The sequence below is a fragment of the Oryzias latipes genome, chromosome 17 (assembly GCF_053564925.1).
Source record: "Oryzias latipes strain Hd-rR chromosome 17, Olatipes_Hd-rR_3.1".
Classification (NCBI taxonomy): Eukaryota; Metazoa; Chordata; class Actinopteri; order Beloniformes; family Adrianichthyidae; genus Oryzias; species Oryzias latipes.
Genome location: NC_136253.1, coordinates 33,262,383 through 33,288,379, shown reverse-complemented (window position 1 = coordinate 33,288,379; position 25,997 = coordinate 33,262,383). Strand labels below are relative to the sequence as shown.

Sequence of the window (25,997 nt, the reverse complement as noted above, 5' to 3'; positions counted from 1 at the left end):
TGGACCGATTTCGTGTGTGATGCTAAAAGCTTTGCTGACAGCTGCTTTTTTTTAAATGAACACTGAAACATCGATGTCCTGTGTAGTTTAAATGCAAACCCATGGTGTGTTTTAATTAGCATTATTGTTAAGATTTGTCTAATCTGCATTTTTGTCTTCAATTTTCTTTATTCTTGCTCCTGAACAATGAGTTGTAGGATTGTTCCAGGTAGGATCAACTCCATAGCTGCAGGGGGCAGTATAAAGAAAATGTGAATCCTAATCTACCAGGTGGGTGGTTGGGAAGAGAAGAGGGATGAAATTAGGGAACAGTGTGCAGGTGAGGGTCATGTCTGGCAGTCATGGTGAGCTGAACAACATTTGAATGCTTGCGACTTTGGTGACGCCATTGGTATGTTTATTTCAATTTCATTTATATTCTGAGATTTGTGTAAACAGTATTCAACAAGTGAAATAGTTAAATGAAACAATATTTGCAAAAGTTTAAAATAACAGTACATTTCTGATATCTGTTTAATTTTGTTCTTTTTTATTTTTAAGGTTATCAAGCTCTCATCCATTCTTCGTTGAAAATAAAAATAAGTAAAAATGAGTGGAGTTGTCCAGCGTCCTCCGTTGTTTCCTGAGCCATTCGAGTTGGGCAGCATTGAAAATAAGGAGAAATAACTCAACAACTATTCTGACTTTTTATTTTTTTTACAATTATTTGCAATTAATGTCTGTGTTGGCCACATTTTTACATAACTGGATGGATGGGTATTGATATTGATAAACAAATAAAGATCACAGACGGCATTATTATCCACATACAATTTGGCAGCAGAGAGACGGAGAGGGTGGGTGTTCTTGATCGCCTGTCACTGAGGTCACAGGTCACTGAGAGGGGACTGAGGTGGTTGGGTCATTTTGAAGGCCTGATTAATTGTTTTGAAATGAATGATTTTTAAGGGTGAGAAAGTTGAAGCAGTAAGAAATATTAGATTATATAATATAACCATGGAATATTTTGATTCATTTAACTTTTTCTTTTACCAGGATAACCAGTTAGGAACAGTTTCTTTTAATTTACGATGATGACCTGGAGAGGATGTCCTTATTAAAATGGAGAAAAATATGAATTCTCAAGAGAAGGAGGGGTTGCTGTGCTTCTTTAAAGATAAAATCTGCATGGCATCCAAAGGACAGGCTGCTGTCTATTATATATGAGAGACTTGCACTACCTCATAAGTAACCTATGTCCTCTGCATGGTGGTAAAGAGGATTGCAAAACCCTTTGAACAGAAGTGGGTTAGTTGCAGCACAACAACACATTTAAAGCCTGTCTGCAACCTTGTCATATTTAACCTTATCAGTTGATTTATCATTTCTGATCAATCAATATTGTAAACGGCATATAGTTTCTGAGTCCCCTTTTTGTAATCATCCAAACACTTGTGTATGCATTTAAGGCAAATCCTATCAGCTGATTTGTTGCCCAACAAGAATCTTTGCAATAATATTGAATGCTTTTCTTTTTTTTTTGCGTTTTACTCGTAAATTTAGTGAGAGAAAGGTTGAGAGGACCAGTAACAGCGAAAGAGGTTTAAATGACCCGGACGTTGCGGGGTTACGCAACTTGCAGTTAGCAGCTTTGAGCGCCAGGGGGCAGCAGTGCGCGCGGCGGCTCGTCTCCGCCCCTAAAATACCTCCAGCGGAAGAAGAAAGCATCAACAAGAGACGCGAAAGTTTACCCGCAGCGACACTTCTCTTTCGATCTTTCCACGGACAGGAATGGGGCCCGCAGCGGGGAGGTGCGCTTCACGAGGACTCCTCTTCATCTTCCTCGCGGCCACCGTGTATTTTCGATGGGTAAGCGCGACCCGACGTCCCGGTTCTCGTGACCAAAACATGACTCAGCTGCTGCTAGTATTGTATATCAGGGCGTCCGAAACCAACCAGCGCAGCTACACTCGTCCCCGGGGTTGGAGATAAACAAACCGAATTTAGCCGGTAATTGGGGATAACGCCGGTCTAAATAAACGCACAGTCACACGAATAGATCACATAGACCGACTTCTATTGATTGGTTGGACTGTAGACGCCGAAATTGCAGACATAAAAAAACTCACAGAGATATTTATTATAATAATTTAATTATTATTTTTACCTAGCATCTGTTGGTTAATTTCTTTTAAAAGTAGGAGAAATTAGATTTTTATCGACGATTTCTTAACTAAATTTAATTTTATTGGTAAAAGAGACTTTATTTCCACTTTATAAATCACTTTAACCATGTTTGTCACTCAAAATAGTCATTTTTAATTCATACTTATTTTTTTTACACATGTATTACCAAGATCTAAGCTCTATCTTATTCAGGCGAGGTGTCGACTGTCTAATCTTTACTGAAACGCGTAAAAATGATTGTAAGATCAGCATAAGAGTAAGCAAAACCTATAGAAACTTCCAGATCCAAGAACACTGTTAAAGTATACAACTTACTCTGCACATTTTTCATTGATTATCATTCGTAGTCATACTGTGATACTTTTCCTTTTAGGATCATTCAAAAAAAAAAAAAAGAATCAATCAGGAATGGGTTGTGGGTTAAAAAGTTCATCTTCCTTCCAATCCTTTGCTCTGATTTAATCAGATCCTGATAAAAGCGGCGTCATCTCTGCTGTCCACGTCTCTGCATTGTTTGCGTTCTGTTTCATGATGCAATTACTCCTTCTGAAATAAACAAAAGTGCTCAGTAACCTTGCTGGAACATTTGAAATCTGATTAATCATTACTTTCCAAAGATAGGGTATCAGCATCCCAGTTTGGGGAAAAAAAGCTGCAGGAATGTTGAAATCAGTAAAAAATATTGATTCTTGTGCGACTGCTGTGAGCAGAATCTTTGCAGAAAGTGTTTGACAGATGCTGCAGCGTAACTCCCTTAAAAAAATAAAGGAAAAACTGCCTGTTTGGGCAGTTTAAGTAGTCAAAATTGCTCTATTAGCTAAGAAAAACAACAATACTGAACACTTCACAAACATGTCAAATATTAAATAGGGCATTATGGTCTTCCAATTTTGCATTTTCTATCTTGTTTTCTGTCGTTCAGAGATCCATTTACTTTACCGGCTTGCTTTGGAAAAAACCTACATCCAAAGGATGTTTAAGCAGAAGTTAATTTCATACATACAAAAATACCAGTTTAGAAACAGGAAATGGAAAAAAAAAGATTACCAGGTTTTTACCTTGTTAGGTCAGAATCTGACAGATGTGTCTATATTTAAGTTGGAAATGAAAAAGTTTTGCTCGGCGGAGGAACCAAGCGCGTTTCTGAGCCGCTTTTGTGTCAAATCGGAGCATCTAGTCGCTTGTTTTTATGAAAATCTTTATTTTGTGACACTTGATGACTTTGTCGCTCTCGCTGTCAGGTTGAGGCCCATCACTGTATTTGGTACGGCGAGTGTGGGGACAGCCCGGTCCCTGGGAAAAAATTCAACTGTAACTACACGGGCCCCCCCCTGCCGCTGGAGCCTGAGGCTTATGATCTTCTCACGGTAGGGGCTGCTTTTAAAGAAAAAAGATGATCCTGTCATTAGTTCTGGCATTTACGTAAATGATCTTTTTTATAGGAGCTGTGTCCCGGATATGACTATGGAAATCGAAGTCTGTGCTGCAACGCCAACCAGCTGCGTACGCTGAAGGGAAGCCTCCAGCTTCCACTCCAGTTCCTGTCTAGGTCAGCAGTTCTGTACAAACCCTGTGAAGCACATGACACGTTTAGGTCGGCCACTAAACCAGGGCTGATTTGATTTGTTAACTTAACAGGTGTCCCGCCTGTTTCTATAACCTGATGAACCTCTTCTGCGAGCTCACCTGCAGCCCTCACCAGAGCCAGTTTACGAAGGCCACAAAGTTTAACGACTCCAATGTGATGGAAGTGCAATATTACATTGGAAAAACGTTCGCCAGCGGTGAGTTCAGTGTTTTTTTGTTTTGTTTTTGGTGTCAAGTTTACAAAACTTTTTTTTTTGCATAAGTCACATCCACGGTTGGCTCTCATGAGAAATCTGCTGAGTGGCGTGTTTCTGCTTCCTTAACAGTCATGTTGTCAGCAGTGTGATTCTCTGGGTGACTTATGGTCATAGCTGTTTATGCTTCAAATAAAAACTTCTTTTTTTCTTTGTTCTTTTATATTTGCAGCCATGTACAATGCCTGCAGCGACGTTCAGGCCCCTTCCAGTAACGTCAAGGCCTTATCGCTGCTGTGTGGCAAAGTTGCTCAAGAGTGCAATGCAACCAACTGGATCCAGTACATGTTCAGCACCAGCAACGGGCAGGCTCCGTTTCCTATCAACCCTATATTCTCTGGTAATTTCCCTATTTTGTCTCCTAAAGGTATTAATGCTGGGGTGCCCCCACGCTGTTATATGGATACAGTGGGGCAAAGTCGTGCAAGTTCTCCCACCTAAAAAGAGGAGAGGGGCCTGTAATTTTCATTATAGTGAGACAATGAGAATAAAGTCTGATTTTTAAAGAATTTAATTGTAAATTATAGTGGAAATAAGTGTTTGGTCATCTATTAACAAGCAAGGTTTGTGGCTCTCACAGACTTATAACTTCTTCCTGAGAGGATCCTCTGTCCTCCACTCATTACCTGTATTAATGGCACCTGTTTGAACTGGTTATCTATATAAGGACACCTGTCCACAACCTCAAACAGTCACACTCCAAACCCCACTATGGCCAAGTAACAAAGGCTACCATCAGTAACACACTTCACCACCGGGGACTCAAACCCTGCAGACGTGTCCCCCTGCTAAAGCCAGTACATGTGCAGGCCTGTCTAATGTTAGCCAGAGAGCATTTGGATGATCCAGAAGAGGATTGGAAACCTGGCTGGGTCTTTCAGCATGACAACGATCCCAAACACATGTTGCCCTGGTAACGAAGGAGTGGCTTCATAAGAAGCATTTCAAGGTCCTGAAGTGGCCCAGTCAGTCTCCAGATCTCAACCCTTTAGAAAAGGGAAAAAGAGAAAAAAAGTTGAAAGTCTGTGTTGCCCAGCGACAGCCCCCAAACATCACTGCTCTAGAGGAGATCTGCATGGAGGAATGGACCAAAATACCAGCAACAGTTTGTGGAAACCTTGAAGACTTACAGAAAACGTTTGACTTCTGTCATTGCCAACAAAGGGTTTATAAAGAAATTATTAAGTTGAACCTTTATTACTGAACAAATTCTTATTTTCAACCATAATTTACAAATAAGTTCTTTAAAAATCAGACAATGTGATTTTATGGATTTTTTTCTTTTCAATCTGTCTGTCATATCTGATGAAAATGAAAGGCCTCTAATCTTTTTAAGAGAGACAAATTTTGTGGCTTACTATGGTGGCCTCACTCTATATGTGTCAAATTTTATGGAAAAGTGTATTTATTTTCAAACTTAGAGAAACGCCGCGTTCGTGTGGTGTTGGAATGATCAGAAAAATGAACGTCCGGGTCGGAAAAACAGACATGAATACAGAATAACTTTCAACAAATAATTACAGGGAAAAAATATTATTAAGGAATATCAATATACAGGAATTTATTCCAGTTTGGGGGGGCCAGATTGATTGGTTTAACAGTCCACATACGGCCCCCGGGCCGTAGTTGGCTCACCCCTGGTATAGATTCAGGGCCCACTCTTTAGTTAATTTCAAGTATTTGTTTATTTTTACATAAATTGGGGTTCCAACTCATAAAACCTGTGAAATCAGGATTTCAGAAGAATAGAATAGAACACTCTGGAGAAATCACCATTTACTTCTCAGTTTTTGCAAAAAGATGAAAGAGATCATGATCAACTGCAGATTTCACACTGGGCCTCCAGCAGCCTGGGTTCCGCTCCTCATCAGTCTTCCTCCAAACCTTTGAACCTTGAACCACCGGCCAACAGTCTAGTCCTCCTCCTCCTCCAATTTTTGACACGTGGGCGCCCCTGTATTAATGTATGCAGTTGTATTATAGTCGTGTCTGTACATAAAGGTTGAATGTTTCATCCTCACGTCAGACGTGGAGGTGTCTGGCTTCACCCCCATGAACAATAAGACGTACGCCTGCACCGAGGGTCTGGAGGACGGTTCTGGCCCCTGCTCCTGTCAGGACTGCACCAACGCCTGTGGCCCCAAACCCATCCCTCCTGTTGTCCCTCCTCCCTGGACGATCTTTGGTGTCGATGCCATGAATGTCATCATGTGGTTCTCGTATTTGTCTTTCCTGCTCGTCTTCCTCGGAGCTGTACTTGGAGCTTGGTGTTACAGGTAGGGGACTCGCTCTCGTGCAGAAAACATATTTCACTCCATTTCTGTGATTTTTCCTGAAGTGTCTGTTCTTTGATTTGGCAGGAGAAGAACCGTCATGTCAGAGTATGGCCCCATTTTGGACAGCAACAACCCGCTCTCTTTGAACAGCGATGATCTGGGTCAAGGTGCTTTGACGGATCTGTAATCGGTGGCCGTCGCAGCAGAATTCTGACTAACAGATTTGTTTGTTTTTTTTTTCAGCGAGCCCATCGTGTTGTGAAACTCTGGGAGAACGTTTTGAGAATTTCCTGCGGGTCTTGTTCAGCTCCTGGGGGTCCTTCTGTGTGCGGAACCCATTTGTGGTCATACTGGGCAGTCTGCTCCTGGTGGTGGCTTTCTCTTACGGCCTGCGATACATGCGCATCACCACAGACCCGGTGGAGCTGTGGTCGTCTCCCGCTAGCCAGGCTCGGCAGGAGAAGGACTACTTTGACAGCCACTTCGGGCCTTTCTTTAGAACGGCGCAGCTCATCATAACCACTTCAACGAAAAACAATTTCACATATTCTCCATACTTTGGTGGTTCAAATGTTCCATTCAAACCCATCTTTGACAAAGAGCTCTTGCATCAGGTGAGTTTGCCAAATACTTTTACTCCAAATCATCTTTTGATCTATTTTAAAAGGATTCCGTGTTGGTTTCTAGTTATGATTATGATGCTTTTAGCCAAAATAAAATAAAAAATCAGTGTTGTTTTCTTGGACATAGTTTCTGTTGAGTGGCAGAAGTTCATTAGAAATTCACCTCCAAGATGTGGGAGGGTACAATTGGCACAGAGGAACCCCGTCCCCCCTTCCCCTCACCTTTGCAGAGCAGAGTAGGGAGCCTGAAGCTCTCTTTATTCGTCACAAATACGATCTTTTTCAAACGGCATACTTTTTCTGCTCCTGATTCGCAGCAACTTGAATAATATTTTCTTTATATATGTCCTATATTATTAGAAAAAATGCCACAAAACTACAATTTTCTTTGGAGTTGGTCTTTAGAGGATTGAATGAACTGCTGGTTTGCAGAAACCTCATGGAGAGCGGAGCCAGTCACCTCTGAACTTTTCTGATCCACCAGGTTCTGGACCTTCAGCTCGCCATCCAAAGCCTCGTAGCCACATATGAAGGTCAAAATGTCACGCTGAAGGACATCTGCGTGGCCCCGCTGGCTCCGTACAACAACAACTGCACCATCTTGAGTATCCTCAACTACTTCCAGAACAGCCACTCTGTGCTGGATCACATCGCCGGAGACGAATTTTTCACCTACGCAGATTTTCACAGCCACTTCCTCTACTGTGTCAGGTGATCTTAGTCGAAGCGCGTCACTCATCTGTTTATGCTTACTCATAAACTGGCATTTGTGTTGTTGTTGTGGTTCCCTTTTCTTGATGACACATCAACGACCTACTTCCAACAGTTAAAGAGGATGAGATTTAGGCTCTTCGCATGAAAACAACCTTCTGTTTTCTGTTCTTTATAACTGCTGGACAGTAAAAAAAAAAACCTCAAACTGAGTAAATGAGATAACGGTCACATGACTTGGTTTTTGTTGTCTCCCCCCCAGCGCACCAGCATCTCTGAACGACACCACTCTCCTCCATGACCCCTGCCTGGGCACCTTTGGGGGCCCCGTCTTCCCCTGGCTGGCACTCGGTGGTTATGATGGTGAGTAAAAAGCTTTTTTTTTTTTTATTCAAAATTTTTCTAAAAACATTTATAAATTTCTCAGGGTCATCGTGTTCATTTCAGTGGTTTGAAAATAATTTTTATTTTAAGAATGCCAAATGTTTGTGCAATTTTGAATTTGTTGTTGTTAATTGACTAAAAAAATGTTGGGGACTCTTCGTTAACGTAAAAACCAAAAAACAGTCTTTTTAGTCGTTTTCCTAGTGCATATAGTTTATCTGAAATGAAGATTTGTACATTTAAAAGCACATTATCTTTATTGTTTTTATCTTTATTGTGCAATATGGGTTTAAGTACTTTACAGCGTATTTTCTCGCTCTCTCTGTTTACTCATTTGTTACTAGAAGGAAACCGTGGACGACCCTTTTAGACCTTCACAGGTTTCATTTCTGCAAGGAACTTTACTCCGACGGCATTTTTCTTGGAGATTAAAATGTATTCAAACAAATGTTTCCAAAGATGCTATAAAACGGCAGCAAGAGGATGCCTTAAAACACAAATGCATAACAAAAGTAAATCAAATGACCTGGATTCTCATACAGACATACTTAAAGATGCAGTTTTGCGCTTGACTTTTTTAATATATGTCCTCCATCGTGAGAAAAATTCCACAAGAACATGTTAAAAGATAGGAGTTTGATGAGGAGAAGTCAGGAAAAGCTGGAAGCTGACTTGTACAGACGCTCTTCGTCTCCGTCAAGCACTTTACACTTGAAAGAAATGTCTTGGGGTAGTTGGGAATTTGTTGTAGAGGAGGTGCAGAGAAGATTTTTTCAGCCTCTTTTGAACATTGGGAGGTTCGAATATTTGTTCCTGTTTTCTGGTTCAGTGGATTTTCTGCCTCACATCAGTTTCCTGTTCAGTTCTGACACGCCCTTTCCACAGGCACAACGTCGTTTGAATCAGGCGTGTCGAAGCGGGAAAACGAGTAAAACACGCACGACAGGGAGGCGGGACTCTCGGCTGTGACCGAGAGTCACATGTTTGTTCTTGTTTTGTGGTTTTTGTTTTGTTTTTTAAGACAGAAAGTCGCCTTTTTTCAGTATGTTAACGTCAGCTTTGAGCGTGATGTCAGACCTCCAGGGCGTGGCTTTTCAAAACCGATTAAATCAACGTATCCTTCATTCATAAACTGGTCGCACCGACACCTCCTCTAAAACACCAGGTCTGATCTGATTGGTCGGATTTCCTGGCCTGACCTTCAAGCCCCACCCACTTATTTGATGTTTCTTGCGGAACGTCACCTTCTTCTAAAATGAGTCATTTTGAGATTAAGTCAACCATATTTTGTATTTAATATTTATGACTATATTAAAAGAAGGCTAACGTATGGATGCGTCCAAGCACACGAGATGAATCACATGATGAGCACAATAACAAATAATACAGTAATAAACAAAGAAAATTAAAATAACAGCTTTTGATAGCAGACAAATTTCCCTAACAATTTCCCTAAAAAATCAATGAATAATAAAACATTTTCAACTACACATATAATTTTAAAAATATTTAAAAAAACATCATTATTTCATAGTTTTACTCCTACAACTAAAACAGAAAAATGTAAAGGAAAGTTGGGCTTTTTGCTACTTTGGGAAACGGAAAAAAAAGATTTCTGGTGAAAGTTTTATTTTTTTTATTTTTTGGAACTGGTTTATTTTAAGCAATCAAAACAAACAAAAATTGAAAAAGTAAAAAAACCGAAGACATATTTAATATCTATGCATAGATATCTCAATCTTAGGATAATTAGTCATGAATGTATTGGAAAATGGAAAAAATAGCAACTTGAAATTGTTTTTTTTTTGTACATTTACATTAACACCAAGTCTGAGTATTGTCATAAATAGCTGACTTTAATCATTTCATACATTTTTGAAAGTATTAGTCCACCTGTTTTATACGTATTGTTTGAATGACGGCTTCCTTCTTCCCTACAGACACAAACTACAACAACGCCACGGCTCTCGTGATCACCTTTCCTCTCAACAACTACCTGAACGACTCCGTGCGATTGGGCAAAGTCCTGGCATGGGAAAAGGAGTGAGACCACAATCCATCCAGAACGTTCCCCCGGTCTGTGCTTTTGGCTGACAAACGCCTCTTCTGAATTTTTCAGATTCATCGGCTTCATGAAGAACTTCTCCAACTCCAACCTGACGGTGGCTTTCAGCGCCGAGAGGAGCGTAGAAGATGAGATCAACAGGGAGAGCAACAGCGACATCAACACCATCCTGATCAGCTACATCATCATGTTTGTCTACATCTCGCTGGCTCTGGGTCACATCCACAGCTTCAGCATGTTCCTGGTAGGATATGAACTCTAGACCAGTGTTTTTCAACCAGTGTGCTGTGGTAAATTACCCATTTTCACTGATCTAACAACATTTTCCATCTCCAGGATATCAGCTCTGTGTTCATCCAAACAGGCCCTGATAAAAACAGAGTAGTTAGGAATATGAAAGATCGTAAAATACTTTTTTCTATGTGTTTATTTGATTCTATTAAAGACATTTTGATGAGAAGGACGGTACTGTGATTTAGCTGCAACTAAAGCTGTTTCTGAAAAGCCCCGCCCCTTTTACTGTCTCCGCCAATCATTCTTGGAGTTTTAATCACATGTCATCAGTCTGACCAATCAGAAGTGGTTAAAGTCTTCACTTCAAACAAAAATACCAGCTAAAGCTCGTCTTTAGTGGTGTAGCTTCCCACAGAATCCAGTATCACACCGTGGAACAAGTGAACAAAACAATGAAGCTCAAAGACGCTTGTCTGTCTGCGGTCGGCGGATTTTTGCACTACATCTCCCATGATGCATTGGGTTAAAGTGACAGCATCTCGGCGCACAATGAGTCTCTCCTCTAAACGTCTCGAAACCAAAACGAACACACATCAAACAGTTTTTAAATCTTCTAACTTAACTTTTATTACATATTTTAGAAAAAACAGCTGCAGCTTCCAGCTTTTTCTGCCACATTTATCACAAAAATACATGTGAGATTGCAGAGGGACTCTAGATCAATACAGACTAGGATTTTCTCCTTTTTTTTAATTTTTGGATGCTGGTGTGCGCCGCGGGATTTTTGACGAGGTTAAAGTGTGCCGTGTTTCAAAAAAGGTTGAAAAACACTGCTCTAGATTCCGCTTTACCGCCACAGTTACACTGACGATTCCATTAGATTTTTATATTTTTATTCCATAACCAAAGATATGACCAATTTTTGCTTCCAAAACTTATATTTATATTTTTCACTTCAAAAATAGCTTTAAAGCAATGGATTTTTTTTCTATGCCCCAAAACTAAATATTTCTATGAACCTCTCTGTACATATGTTTTTTGTAGGGCTGCATATCGTTACTCAGGTGTATTTGATGATTTACAGATCAAACTAGGATTCTTACTGTTTAGTTGTTTTACTGGATGTATGAAAATAAGAATAATATACTTTTGAAAGGAGATCAGAATCAACAAAACCCCACAGATAAAAACACAAAAATTTAGATTTATCTGCTAATGAATTATCTTCTGTGTTTATGACTACAACTGAAACTGCTGTTTTTTTTTTTGGAGCACATCTTTGAAGTAAACCGGTCAAAGTTACGGACGCGGTGGATTCTCGTTTATATTATTTTCTAGAAAATACCAGTTTTATGGTGGTTGTCACTTTATTTTATCTTTATTTATCCATTACATCTGAGAAGTCGGGTGCGGCTTAAGTTGGCGTCCGGTTGTTAGCCTCCACTTTGATGGGAAAGGGAAAATCATCAAAAAGTCTAAGTTTAAAGAGTTAGACTAGCCCTTGTATGTATGTTTTTGTTATGCAAATGTTTTTAGGTCTAGATAGATTCATTCTGGACATACTGTATAAACACGCCTCCTCAGTATGCTTAAACATGCACTTTTATGATCTGCCGCAAAAGAGACGAGAACAATGTTGGGTTTGTACAGCACACGTGTTTGGAGCTGAGAGGAGGAAAGCTCTTCCATCCTCTGCCGTAGGATTTACACTCTGGAAGTTGGAGGCGGGATTTAGCGAATTTATGAAGGTGGTAGGCCCCGCCCTAAACCGCATCTGACCGTTTTTATTTCACTTTGATTTTTGAGACATAAAGGGCGGTGCTATGCCAATGAAAAGGCACTACACCAGGGGGCGCTGTTTTACAATTTTCTTAGAATTTTTGACAAAAACAGCACAGCATTTTACAACGCAATCAATTTTAGGTTACTTTAAAAGGAATTTTTTATTTTTTTTTTTTTTTTATTTTTTTTTTATATATTTTTTTTAAAAGGAATTTAAAGCAAACCGTATATTGAAATGTCATCATTTTTTTTTTATTAAATTGTAAATTGCAAAATGTATTTTCAAATTGCATGATACAATTGCAAATTGAATTGTCTTTTGAGAATTGCATGTTGCTTTGAATCGTCAATCTTGGTCCTCACAAATCTTCATGCGTGTCTTTCTGGAACAGATCGCAGGAAATCCCAGTACTGGATGTTCGTTACAGCCCGAGCCACAGTGCATAGCTTGTGTAGTTGTAATCGTTAGTCATTCTTGTTGTAATGCAACAAATCCTGAGCATGAATCACGGTTGTTTTCCTTCCCATCAGGAAACAGAGGCTGAAACGTGACGTTTTTCTGCACAGGTGGACTCTAAAATCTCTCTGGGCATAGCCGGCATCCTGATCGTCTTGAGTTCGGTGTCCTCCTCTCTGGGGATCTTCAGCTACTTCGGCATCCCGCTCACACTCATCGTGATCGAGGTCATTCCCTTCCTTGTGCTCGCCGTTGGAGTCGACAACATCTTCATTATAGTCCAAACGTTGCAGGTAAAGCTTTCAGCTTCGGCTGGGGTGGAGGAGATTTCGGTTGCCTCATTGGTTTTGGGTGTGCGTCTGTTAAACAGAGGGACGACCGGATGCCAAACGAAGAGCTTCACCAGCAGATCGGTCGCATTCTTGGAGACGTGGCTCCCAGCATGTTCCTCTCCTCTTTGTCGGAGACCGTGGCCTTTTTTCTCGGTAAGCGTTTTATGACCAGTCCGTTTATCAGAAGCGGTAGAAGTTGTTGGATGTTAATAACTTTCTTTCTCCGTTTGCAGGCGCTCTGTCCATCATGCCTGCAGTCAGGACCTTCTCGCTGTTTGCTGGTTTGGCCATTTTCATTGATTTCCTGTTGCAGATCAGTTGCTTCGTCAGCTTGTTGGGACTGGATGCCAAACGGCAGGAGGTGAGCTCTGGTTTCTGATGTGGATGCTCAGGCATCTGTCTGTTCGGACCATGCTGCTCCTCATCTGAGGGGAACCGGCTTATCTTGGTTTCATTTGCCAGAAGAATGTGCTTCCACTATCCAGCTGTTTGTTAGCACAGTCTTATCATTTTTGACTCTTTAAACTTTTTGTGTCACAGAGCAAATAAAACCTTTTACCTTTTTTCAGAATTTTCTTTTTTGTCCTTAAGCAGGGAATATACCCATATAAATGGCCCACTGTCATTACTTTGACTATTCAGATGAATTTCACTGGATTTGCAGCTTCTTTGTCAAGTTTTTTAACGTTGTGCTGTCTGTTGTGTCTCAAAGCGGAATCGCCTGGACATCTGCTGCTGTGTGAAATTGCCAGAAAGCCAACAAATCAAGTCTGACGGCATCCTGTTTCGCTTTTTCAAAAAAATATACGCACCAGTCATCCTCCAAGAGTGGGTCCGACCGATCATCGTGAGTGCCTCAGTCGTGCGTGTCTTTTTTTCTGACCCTGTGTTGTCGGCTCACCGTGTGTGCTGGCTGTGTTTCCCCATGCAGGTGGCAGTGTTTGTGGGAATGCTGTCCTTCAGCATTGCTGCAGTCAATAAGGTGCAAATTGGGCTGGACCAGAAGTTATCCATGCCTGACGTAAGTTCAATCATCAATGTCAAAAATGAAGCATAAGTCACCACTGTCCTTGCAGGGGAATATGGGCAAACGAAGATCAAACCTGTACGGGTCACACGGCGCTGAAGTTGGCTTCCGATTCACAGCTTCCGATTCGCTAGGGCATTAAAGGAACATTCTGCTGCATTTTTCGTACTAAGATCACCTAAAACCGGGTCCTGTTCAAAAACCACAGGACCTAAACTGCTCAAACCTGGATTCAATTATGATTTAAGGCCCGTACACACCGGGACGAATATTCGCCAGGCGTTGTTCGCCAGCGTTTCTCAACACGTTTTTTGTGTTCACACCCAGGCGATTTTCGCTGCCGATGAGCCGAGCGAACATGCAATTTCATTCCCTGACATTAGATGGCGCTTAATGTAAACAGAAATACTCCTGTACACAAGGTGGCGCTGCGCAACTTTACGCATCTTAAAGTCGCTTTTCCCTCAGAAGAGAGCAAGTATTCACGCGCTTGTCAGAATCATACAAAGAAAACATGAATATTTCAAGCACCAGTAGCTCCAACTGGTGCTTGGTTCGGGGATGTTTTAGAATGTCCGTCATTATTTCTTTGCGGCAGTGTAGACGCTACTTAGCTCTATCTTCTTCGCTGGTATGTGTGCTCAGAAAGGCAGTTTTGTGTTTGAGCGCCCCCAAGTTGTGTTTTACTGGAACTTCAGAGGCTCCAGACACGTGTGCAAAAGCGGCATTCTCATTGGTCGAATAGATTTCGACGCGAGGCGTCAAAAAAAAAAAAAACGAACCCGAGGCGTTTTTTTTTTTTTTAGCGCTTTGACGCGTGGCGTTTTTTCGCGTCGGTGTGCACACTCTCATTGGTGCCCTTTGTTTAGTCACGAAGCGTTGAACGTCGGCGAAAATCGCCGGCGAAATTCGTCCCAGTGTGAACGGGCCTATAGATGGTAAAGAACACATTAAACACAGTTTCTGATTTGTGAAAATGTGAAATAGGTTGATTTTTATCGCATTTCACGCACTGACGGGAATCATCTGACGAGAGTACGTGTTTTTTGAACACGTAATAAATGAAAATGTAGCATTTGAAGCCCCTCCCACCCGTTCGAGGAGCAGCGGCTAAACAAACCTGATCTCTCATCGTCCGCGTCCTCCGTGATGAAGTCGAGAAAAACTTTGGACAGAAGCCCCTCCCACACGTGGCGAAAGCTTCGGGTTAACACACTTTTGGACAAGCGAACAGACCGTTGATTTAAATGACGCGCGCACGAAGGAATGAAACTTAAAAAAAATTCTATTGAATTCCACTGTGATGTGTGATATTTTTAGAGCATGCCTTATAGGCGCTTTAAGTGGTCGTCGTGGGCGACCATGTGCCGGTGGGGGACTGCGCTGGTGAGCTTTGGACTAGAGTGTGGCATAAGAACATCATCACCTGTATGTCATGACTTTGATTAGCCTTACAAATACTTTAAGATACACTCACTACACGCATGATAATGGTACGTTCCATTATCATGATGTCCCTTGAGGTGGTTATACGAGCCTCAAGAGATATCTGCGCTCCCCTTAAGATGCAGCCGCTCCTCTCAATGACCTTCCTCACACCTGGAAAACCCCAAAACCAGCAGCACCTGTACAGGTTGACGCCCTGTGACTAAAGCTTCAGATGACCCTACAACAGGGGTCGGGAACCTTTTTGGCCAAGAGAGCCATAAACGCCACATATTTTTAAATGTAATTTCGAAAGAGCCATACAATAATGTAGTGTCCTTTTCCCACACTGAGACTTAACCTCTTTTAAGGTTCTTTATTCTGGTTAATGCAGGCTGTAACAAATGCCGTAAATTAATTCAGCAGCTCCTGAATCTCTCCCGCCGAGACGAGAGCGCTTCTCCCAACTTTATATTCCCCTGCTCCCGCTGCAGCCCTCCCATTTCCCTTATTCGGCCCATAGCTGAACCCCATTGGTCCAAATTAACTAACAACAGGCTGAGCGACAGAACTAAGAGCCAATCAGATCTCTGCTTGATGCGTTCAATGAACTCCAGAACTTTTAACGCGGCCCAACAGCCAAGTTAAACTCAGTCCGCGACAATATGTTTAAAACTAAATATTCAAGTGAATGTGTGCATTTGATATAATTTCAACACTTTTAAAGGACAATAAGTCTGTGGATTATTTTTAATAACATTGTTATGCTGTTGTTAATAAATGATGAGTATTTCTCGTGGTAGTTTTGCTGATGGTTTAGTCTGGTTGATACGTGGTGAGTTTCTGCTTAATGCAGGCGTTGATACTTTAAACGTCATCGTAGGTCTGAATGTTCTGTAAATGTGAGACAGACTGCTCACATGCAGACGGGGAGCCAAACACACACTCACTCGCTGTAGTGAGTGACGGGCAGCAGGTTTTACGTTTTTACAATCCCTGCGCGATTCACCTTACTGACCGAGCCCACAACTCCACCCTCACCCTCTGCTTTCTCCCTCTCACATCCCGTCCCCGCTACTGCGCGCTCTTTCTCAGAGACGGGGGCGCGCAGTTTTAGGCACGGCAATTCACAGGTTTCCGGGTGGTACAAACTCTGTGAAATAATAGATAATAGTAAAGTGATAATGCTGGCGCAGATCCTTCTCTCCAAGCACCGCTACTACTGTGCGCCTCTGGCATCGCATCGCGCCCGAGAAGGACTGGTCTAATGAAAAATAAAAAAATAAAAATGTGTCTGCGAGCCACATGTGACCATCAAAAGAGCCATATATGGCTCGCGAGCCATAGGTTCCCGACCCCTGCCCTACAACATCCAGCATTATCGTGACTGTAGCACGGTTCCCTCTGCTCGTTCTGACAGTTTTCTCTTCATTCAGGACTCCTATGTTCTGGACTACTTCAAGAACTTAAGCGAGTATCTTCACACTGGAGCTCCCGTGTACTTTGTGGTGGAGGACGGTCTGAATTATACCAGTCTGGACGGCCAGAACGTTGTGTGCGGAGGAGTGGGATGTAACAACAACTCCCTGGTCCAACAAGTCTACACCGCCTCTCTTATCAGCAACTAGTGAGTCAAGAAAGGAGATTTGAAATTCTGTCAGCAGAAACAAAAAGAGTAAACAAAACCCTCCATGTGACCTACTTCTGTTCCGATTAAAGAGGGTAAAACCCAAAATGACTCAACATTTGAATAAAGCAGATCAAATCAGTCACTAAAGTTAACTTTCTTATGGGTTCAAATGCATCTCAGCTGAATGTAGAGCCTTTGGTTATAGCTAACAAAGGCTTTTCTTCTGAGCTTTTTACCGCTCCATCAAACAGTGAAATCCTGGCCGGGTTTTGATTTGATTTTTTTTTTTTTTTTAATGTTTTATTTTAAGCAATCAAATAGGAATAATACACAAAAACAATACGATCATCAGTTATAAATTCGTACAATAACTAATCAAACTTTGGATAATTAGACATATTAATAAATATTGCTTGAAAGGGAGTGGAAGGAAGCAAACTTATATAATCCCCCCCCTGTTATAACGGCTTTCCTGCAAAAAAGAAACAACTGAAGGAAATAATCCTGTTTGGAGGGGATGAGGTTGATGTTTTTTAATGTCTGTGTGCACCGCTGCCTCAGGTTTCTCCAGCTCTCTAATGAAAAAAATAAAAATAAAATAATAATGTGAGCAAGTGTCAGGCTTTCACTTTGAACCTCTAAACTCTGGCGAGAATAATGGAAAAAAAAACTGGCTTTAGCAGGCAATTTACTCGGATATAATCTGATAGATTATTGCAACATGATCACAACACAGGCGCTTCCTGATGTGTTTAAGATTATAGTTAAAACGGAACCACGCTGATTTTGTTCATTGACTTTCAATGCAGTTATCTTTAAAACTGATCTCATTGTTTTTCCCTAATCAGAGTTTAAAGTTAAGAATGTTTTCATTCTGCCTCTTAGCACAACCATCGCCTACACGCCGTCCTCCTGGCTGGACGACTACTTTGACTGGATTAAGCCGCAGTCGACCTGCTGCCGATTTTACAACTCCACCGGAGAATTCTGCAACGCCTCAGGTGAATGTCTCTTCTTCTTTTCTGGTTCTTCTGGTTCATGGTTACTGCCTAGATATAAGATAGATATAGATATATAGATATATAGCTATATATCTACCGTAATTTCCGGACTATAAGCCGCTACTTTTTTCCTGCGCTTACAGCCCTGCGGCTTATTCAGTGACGCGGCTAATTTATGGATTTAATTGGCAGCTGCCATGTTCGCACTTTCGGACTCGGTGAATGGTTTGAATTCTCTGTCTAACACCAAGCACGAGTCATTAGTTTTTTAACACACCTCTAAGCAGCCAAACAGCATGGACCTCACTTTAGGTCTAAGACACTTCAGTCATGGTTCAACAAAACGAAACACGCATGCCCGGCCGCATCCCAGAATCCCTTGGTGCCATTAGACCCAACGTGCACGTGATCGCCGCTACAATATGATGCAGCTTTCAAGTTAAAAGCAATCGTTAAAAGCAGCGTGAAAAAATCCACCATCACCAACTGGTTTGGAAAAGCCGGTTTGCTGCGTGACGGAGAGAACAGCGCATGCTCAGGAGTGAATTTACCTCTTAGTCATAGTGACTCGGCTGGCTGCACGTAAATATGTGTGAATAACATCAGCCTTTATTTTGTCGGGACACGACTGGAAACAAATCGTTTCACGGTTTCTAAGGACTGAGCGGAATTTTGCATTAAAAAGCTCACCGCCGCCGTGTGAGATTTTCGGATAGGAAGGGGAGACAAGGAGCCCGCTTGGCGAGCGCGGAGCGCAGAGGCGTGTTTGTTTGTTTTGGAAGGAAACTTCTGACGCGCGCGCCGCGCTGAGGCACGCGCTTTTCGGTCGCCGCTGCTTTATTTTAGTTGTGTGTGTTTTTAACCAGCCCTGTTATTCCCATAACGCTGCCGCGACACAAGCGGAAGGAGAGCTGTTCCCGTTCACCCTCCATGCACTGCTGCTCCTTGCTCATTCTTAAACACGTACAACAGTGTGACGAGCCGGGCGTTGGCCCCGCCTTTAGCCCCTAAGACTCATGGGAAATGGGGGATCGCGGATGTAAATTTCCTCATCATAACTGAGGGATGTAATGTTGATTACATGGTTACTGTTTGTAATTTTATGTATGATACCTAGATTGTCAATAAGTAAAAAAAAAAAAAAAAAAAAAACATAACTGAGAAACTTGTGAACAGAATAGAGGTCCATGCTGTTAGGCAGATGTGGGTGTATTCAAATAAATGAGCCTGAGGCAAGGCTGGCCCCTGCCACAGAGTTATTACTGAGTCACACTTATCCTAGGAATCAGGATGTGATTTGTCAGGATGATCATGCTGCCTAATACATGCGGCTTGTACTCTAATGCGGCTTGTGTATGTACAAAACTAGTTAAACACGTTAAAATGGGTGGGTGCGGCTTGTAATCGGGTGCGCTGTATAGTCCGGAATTTACGGTATATATCTATAGATGGAGATATATCTAGAGATAGATAGATATATATATATATAGATATAGATATAGAGATATAGATATTAATTAGGGATGTGTGATATTTGTAACCAATATTAAAATAACCAAATGACTTGCTGTATATGAGCAAATGGCAAAAAACAAAAACACTGACACATCATTTCGATTTCCCTGCAGCAGTTTTATTTAGATTAGATTTGATTTGATTTGCTTTGTTATTGTCTGTTGTACAATGAAATTGAAGCATCGCCATTTCAGTGCAAGAATAGCAAGGAATAACTATATGTAATATTAAATAATCAGTATATACAAGTGGACAAATATAAACTGTAATAAAGAATGTCTGAAATTTGTGTGCAAAATTGTGAAACTGAAAATGCACACAATTTGTGTGCATTTTATGTTTACTTTTTTAAACAAAAGTAAGCATAAAATGTTCTCCATATGAACCTCATCTACATAAGATTCAGGCATCTAACATAGAAGGACCCCGTCTGATTGGTCAAATATGAAAAATTAGAAAAATATTTGATTCATTAGATACTTGAAGCTGCCATGAGATTGTATTACTGTGTGTAAATATTTAAGGTAATCCTTTATCGCCGTGTTTTGGGAAATGCGTAGCGCACAGGCTTGATGTAGCGATAACATTTGTGATTGATCCAAATAGGAACTTTATGGATTCAGACAGTAGCAGGTTGTACGATGGACTGAGTTTTACGATGGACTAGTGCTTTTGTCTTTGTTACTGGGTATTTTTATTTGTTACAGTTTGTTTAAATGATCAGCACTCTGACTGGTTAAGTATAAATAACCCTAAATAGAAGTTGAAAACCAGATAAGGGTTACAATGCAAAAAAACAACCAAGTAATGTTTTTTCTTAGTGTCAACTAAAACCTGCTATTTGATGTTATTTCTATACATTGTATTTCTCCAGTGATAAACCCGTCCTGCGTGTCTTGTCGACCCATGACTCCTGCTGGGAAGGAGAGGCCCGTAGGAGAAGAGTTCATGCGGTTTTTACCCATGTTCTTGTCTGACAATCCAAACCCCAAGTGTGGAAAAGGGTAATGGATCCTCCCTGAAAACACAAACGCGTTCTGTGATCCTCGCCGGTTCTTGCTGTAATGTTTTTCATGCGTGCCTCTGCAGTGGTCATGCAGCTTATGCCACAGCAGTGGACCTGAAACCCAACGACGGCGGCGTGGGAGCCACGTACTTCATGACCTACCACACCATCCTGAAGGACTCTCCAGACTTCATCAATGCCCTGAAAATGGGTCGAGTCCTGGCAGAAAACATCAGTCAGTCCATCAACCACAAGGCTTTTGCCTACAGGTTAGTTTGGTTGGATTGAATGAAATGAATTCCATTTCCCCGTCGGCATAGCAGGTTTTGCTCACTAAGCTGCTAATCGTTTTTCCTTATTCCCGTTTTCCCTTTGCAGCGTCTTCTACGTGTTCTACGAGCAGTACCTCACCATCGCCTACGACACGGCGCTGAACCTCGGCGTGTCGCTGGCCGCCATATTCGTGGTGACCACGGTGCTGTTGGGCTTCGAGGTGTGGTCCGCTCTGATGGTCAGCATCACGATCGCCATGATCCTGGTGAACATGTTCGGGGTCATGTGGCTCTGGGACATCAGCCTCAACGCAGTGTCTCTGGTGAACTTGGTGATGGTAAGGAAACGGCGGGATGGACGGGGATCGCCGTGAGTCTGAGTTAGAATGAGAGTTTCAGTTTTTGGGGTTCGGTCTTGTCCGTTAGGATGATTCACCTGTTGAAATGGAACTAGGCCGTGTCTCACTGATGCAGTAAATGTGTGCTGCTGCCTCCTCTGTAGACTTGGCCTCCATCTTCTCTGCTCCAAGACTACCTTTGGTTCACTTTAAATTTACATAAATTGGTTGTTAAACTGTCAGCAATGTTAAACACTTTTAAAAAGGAGTTTTAAAAGTACTAAAATGGCACTCAGTCACACCTGCCCTAACAGGTGGATAAGAGCTGTCTGCAGGTGAAAAATGGGCATTCAGATGTTGGGTAAATTACTCTAAAAAGTAATTGATTACCTTTCTTAGTTACTGGATTAGAATTGTAATTAAATGATTCTACTTATTACCTATTGGAAAAAGTAATTCACCACTCATTACTTTACATTTCTTCCTCTCATATTCAGTTTCTCAAAGGGGAAAACAGCACAAACTAGACCCTCTTGTATTTCTTTTAACTTTATTTTTACACCAATGACCTTGTGCAAAGAATGAACCTGGTTCAAGACACAACCTGGTTTTATTATAGTTTACAGACGTTGCAACACATGTGGAGAAAAAATGTCATGTTTTCATGTTTTACGCTGTGCAGCTTAGAGAGAAAATAAAGTAAGAGAATGAATTAATAAATCTGTGCGTGCAGGCTTGCACGTACAGTAACTTTGTTCTTTTTATTACTTTTGTTTTGTTTCATTTAACCGAGACATTTTTACCCAAGTACTGCAGTAACGAGGGTTTCCATAGTCCAGTAATTAAATTTTTTATCTAAATTCGAACTGTATGTCGTTACGTTCCTCCGTTACTGACAAATGTACCGTAATTTCCGGACTACAAGCCGCTACTTTTTTCCTGCGCTTACAGCCCTGCGGCTTATTCAGTGACGCGGCTAATTTATGGATTTAATTAGCGGCCGCCATGTACGTACTTTCGAACTCAGTGAATAGTTTGTATTCTTTATCTAACACCAAGCACAAGACATTTATATTCAACACACCTCTAAGCAGCCAAACAGCATGGACTTGACTTCAGGTCTTAGACACTTCAGTCATGGTTCAACAAAATGAAACACGCATGCCCGGCCGCATCCCAGAATCCTTTGGGGCCATTAGACCCAACGTGCACGTGATCGCCGCTACAATATGATGAAGCTTTCAAGTTAAAAGCAATCGTTAAAAGCAGCGTGAAAAAGTCCACCGTCACCAACGGGTTTGGAAAAGCCGGTTTGCTGCGTGACGGAGAGAACAGCGCATGGAGTGAATTTACACTCCATTTACGGTTTCTAAGGAAACCGTAAAAGCGGAATTTTGCTTTGAAAAGCTCACAGCCTCCGTGTGAGCTGGAGACATCTTCTCCTGCTGATTGAGCTGCGGGGCCAATGGCAGTCTGATGGCTCCCACACGTAACAACGCACCCGCCCCTCATACACAAAACGTACAGTATTAAGTCCGATTGCTTTGCACAGAAACGATTTGCTCCGTCCACCGGCGCAACGGGGACGAAGTGCTCCTCCTTGAAGCAGCCCTGGCCAGAGGTGTCGGAGTAGATAGGAAGGGGAGACAAGGAGCGCGCGGGGCGGGAGCGGAGCGCAGAGGCTTCTGAATTCTGACGCACGCGCCGCACTGAGGCGCGCGTATCACGCTGAGGCGCGCGCTTTTCAGTCGCCGCTGCTTTATTTTACCGGTGTGTTTTTTAACCAGCCCTGTTACTCCCATAACGCTGCCGCGACACAAGCGGAAGGAGAGCTTTTCCCGTTCACCCCTCCATGCACTGCTGCTACTTGCTCATTCTTAAACACGTACAACAGAATGGCGAGCCGGGCATTGGCCCCGCCTTTAGCCCCTAAGACTCATGGGAAATGTGGAATCGCGGATGTAAATTTCCTCATCATAACTGAGGGATGTAATGTTGATTATATGGTTACTGTTTGTAATTTTATGTATGATACCTAGATTGTCAATAAGTAAAAAAAAAATGAAATAAAAACACCATAACTGAGGAACTTGTGAACAGAATAGAGGTCCATGCTGTTTGACAGATGTCGATACACTCAAATACATGAGCCAGAGGCAAAGCTGGAACCACCCACAATGTGCTAATGAATTGCACTCACTCTGGGATGCTGGCCGTGATCTGTCAGGACGACAATATCGCTTAACACATGCGCGGCCTGTACTCTGCCGCGGCTTGTGTATGTATAAAACTAATTTTACATGTGAAAATGGGTGGGTGCGGCTTGTAATCGGGTGCGCTTTGTAGTCCGGAATTTACGGTAATTATATTACAGTAATTTGTTACTTTGTGTGCAGCATTTGGCAGTAAGTAACCAGAATTCCCACTTTATTAATGACTAGAGTGCGCCGTAAAGGGGCACCTTACAACAGCCTCACCCGTATGAGCGACTTACATTAACCTTACGAATACTTCATAATACACTCGCCACACGCACGACAATGGTATGTTCCATTTTCATTACCATAAATGAACAGCAAGACACACCCCTCCCTTAAGGTGGAGCCGGTCCTCACTACAACGGGTCAACCTCCCATACCGGTCCATGTGACTAAAGCTTCATTTTATGGGATGTTTTGGCATTAAATTTACAGTTTGTCTACACCCTCTGAGCGCTTTTCGGGACTTTCTTTTAACGTCACAATGTATGCAGTGATATTGTGAAGTTCATGTTGTTCTAGTAACCAGGGAGACAAAATGTAACTTTTCTTTCTGGTCTTGTTGACTCCTGCTTTGTGTTGCAGAGCTGCGGCATCTCCGTGGAGTTCTGCAGTCACATCGTTCGGGCCTTTTCCATCAGCACCAAGAGGAGCAGAGTGGAGCGAGCGGAGGAGGCGCTGGCTCACATGGGCAGCTCTGTGAGTTCCGTTAAAGTCCCAACAAGAGGTCAACGGCCAATCAGGATGCAGGGAAAAAAAAGAAACAGATTTGCTGAAAAATATCCACAAAGCAGCAAGAATACAAAAAGTGAACTGCAGTATAGCAAGGGACCACTGCATCTTAAAACTTTAACCATCATGTTATTGTCACTAGTCCTCCAATAATTCACCTTTTGATGCCAATATAGACCTCATGTGGTTTCCTGCCCAATAAATTATTTTAAAATAAGTACTGAAATTCTTTACTGCAGTCAAGTAAGAATTTTTTCTGTCAAAACTGCTTCTGTTTTCTGTAAAAAAATAACTAATTTAATCTCATGTTCCTAGGTTTTCAGTGGAATCACATTAACTAAATTTGGAGGCATCGTAGTCTTGGCATTTTCCAAGTCGCAGATCTTCCAGGTCTTCTACTTCAGGATGTACTTGGCTATCGTGCTGCTGGGGGCGGCGCACGGCCTCATCTTCCTCCCCGTCTTACTCAGCTATATAGGTACGCAGTCCGCCGTTATGAGTGCTGGAAATGCCGAACAAAAAGTCGTTTCCACTCATCTGGTTTTTGTTTCCACTCTTCTGAAGGTCCGTCGCCGAACAAAGCCAAGGTTTTAGCCACTAACAAGCGCTACGCCGGCACCGAGAGAGAACGCCTCCTCAACTACTAGCAGCTGGTTAACAGGAGAAACCATGAACTCACTGTCTGTCTTAGAGGGACTGTGTGGGTTGCCGAAAACTCCCTTATCATCCTCATCGCAACTACAAAACACCGTCTAACTCAGGATCCGGGGAAGGGAAGTCTTTCTGCTCACTAACCAATCTAAAGACTCTGGACCCCCCCAGCAGCCCTCCTCTTCCTCACACTACAGGACAAGCTTGACTTCAGTGCCTGAAGCCCGGGCCATGCGGAACTGTGGGGAGTCGACGGGGAAGTGTGCGACACCCCCACCCCCCACCCCCCCACCCCCCGCCCCCAATCCAGCATCCGCTATCCAAAAGTTTGTAGGAGCTTATGGGCTTGAGAAAAGGGTAAAACTGGTCAGTTTTTATAGAAATATGCTTCGAGCATAAACATTTGAATTTCTAAAGCTTTCCTTTTGTTATAACTTTGATATGAAGAACAGTTTGAGCGAGATGCAGCTGCAAGCAAAGGAGCATCACAGAGCCCTCAAACACCCCATTTTTCCCATTTTTTTTATATTCAAGAGCTGCTTATGCTTTTCCTTTTACTAATAGATTTAAAAGAAACCTTTTAAAAGTTATTCAGGAGTGTACTTGCATCCATGCTTTGTGGATATAACTCGTCGATTCATTCCGGAGCGTCTCGTGTTTGCAGCAGGACTGGACTGTTAGTGTGTTAGGAGTTTTGTTAAAAACCAAGTTTTCTAGTTACTGAATTTACCCGGAGAGACGAAACTTTACAGAAGAAACCTCAGACAAATGTGTTTATAGTTCAAAACTGTCAAATTAAGTTCATAATACTGAAGTCCTCTAAGTTATTCTATTTTAGACTTAAACATTTTGTTGTTAAATAATTCTTTAAGCCAAATTGGAAAATAAATGTGGCTCCGCCCATAAAGCGTCTCTCAAACTGTGATTGATGGAAATAAGTTTATGTCCATGTGGGTCTCTGACTTGAAATCTACTCTTTACTTGTACTTTTAGGTTAAGACGTAAACTGTTTCTTTTTTGATGCATTCTTCAAAGATTTAACAAACGAAGAGTTTAAACTTGATGTAAAAAAACAAAACAAACTGTGCTTCTTGCAGTGCTGTGCATTGACATCAAAGAAACATACAGATGTGGGAAAAAACAAGAGCAAATATTTAGTTTTTAACAATTTTAACGCAATAAAAAAGATTCAAAAAGCAAACAAAGAATATTTTTGTCCTTCCGTTGTGCCAAAGCTGCTCGTGCTCAGAGCCACCACAGTGTGGCGTCTT

General features: G+C 41.9%; 1 protein-coding gene across 1 annotated transcript; it reads left to right on the top strand.

The window, feature by feature from the left end:
* The first annotated feature begins 1,543 nt into the window (after window positions 1-1,543).
* Window positions 1,544-25,931, top strand: npc1 (Niemann-Pick disease, type C1). Its single transcript, XM_011487031.4, has 25 exons — window positions 1,544-1,848; window positions 3,408-3,533; window positions 3,609-3,715; window positions 3,805-3,950; window positions 4,180-4,347; window positions 6,034-6,283; window positions 6,368-6,450; window positions 6,527-6,897; window positions 7,391-7,617; window positions 7,880-7,980; window positions 9,942-10,044; window positions 10,121-10,310; window positions 12,650-12,832; window positions 12,910-13,024; window positions 13,105-13,232; window positions 13,584-13,718; window positions 13,803-13,892; window positions 16,760-16,950; window positions 17,839-17,954; window positions 20,344-20,473; window positions 20,559-20,744; window positions 20,854-21,085; window positions 23,929-24,042; window positions 24,391-24,553; window positions 24,640-25,931. The coding sequence occupies exons 1-25, from the start codon at window positions 1,771-1,773 to the stop codon at window positions 24,720-24,722; spliced, it is 3,816 nt and encodes a 1,271-aa protein (XP_011485333.2). The 5' UTR covers window positions 1,544-1,770; the 3' UTR covers window positions 24,723-25,931.
* The last annotated feature ends 66 nt before the right edge of the window (window positions 25,932-25,997 follow it).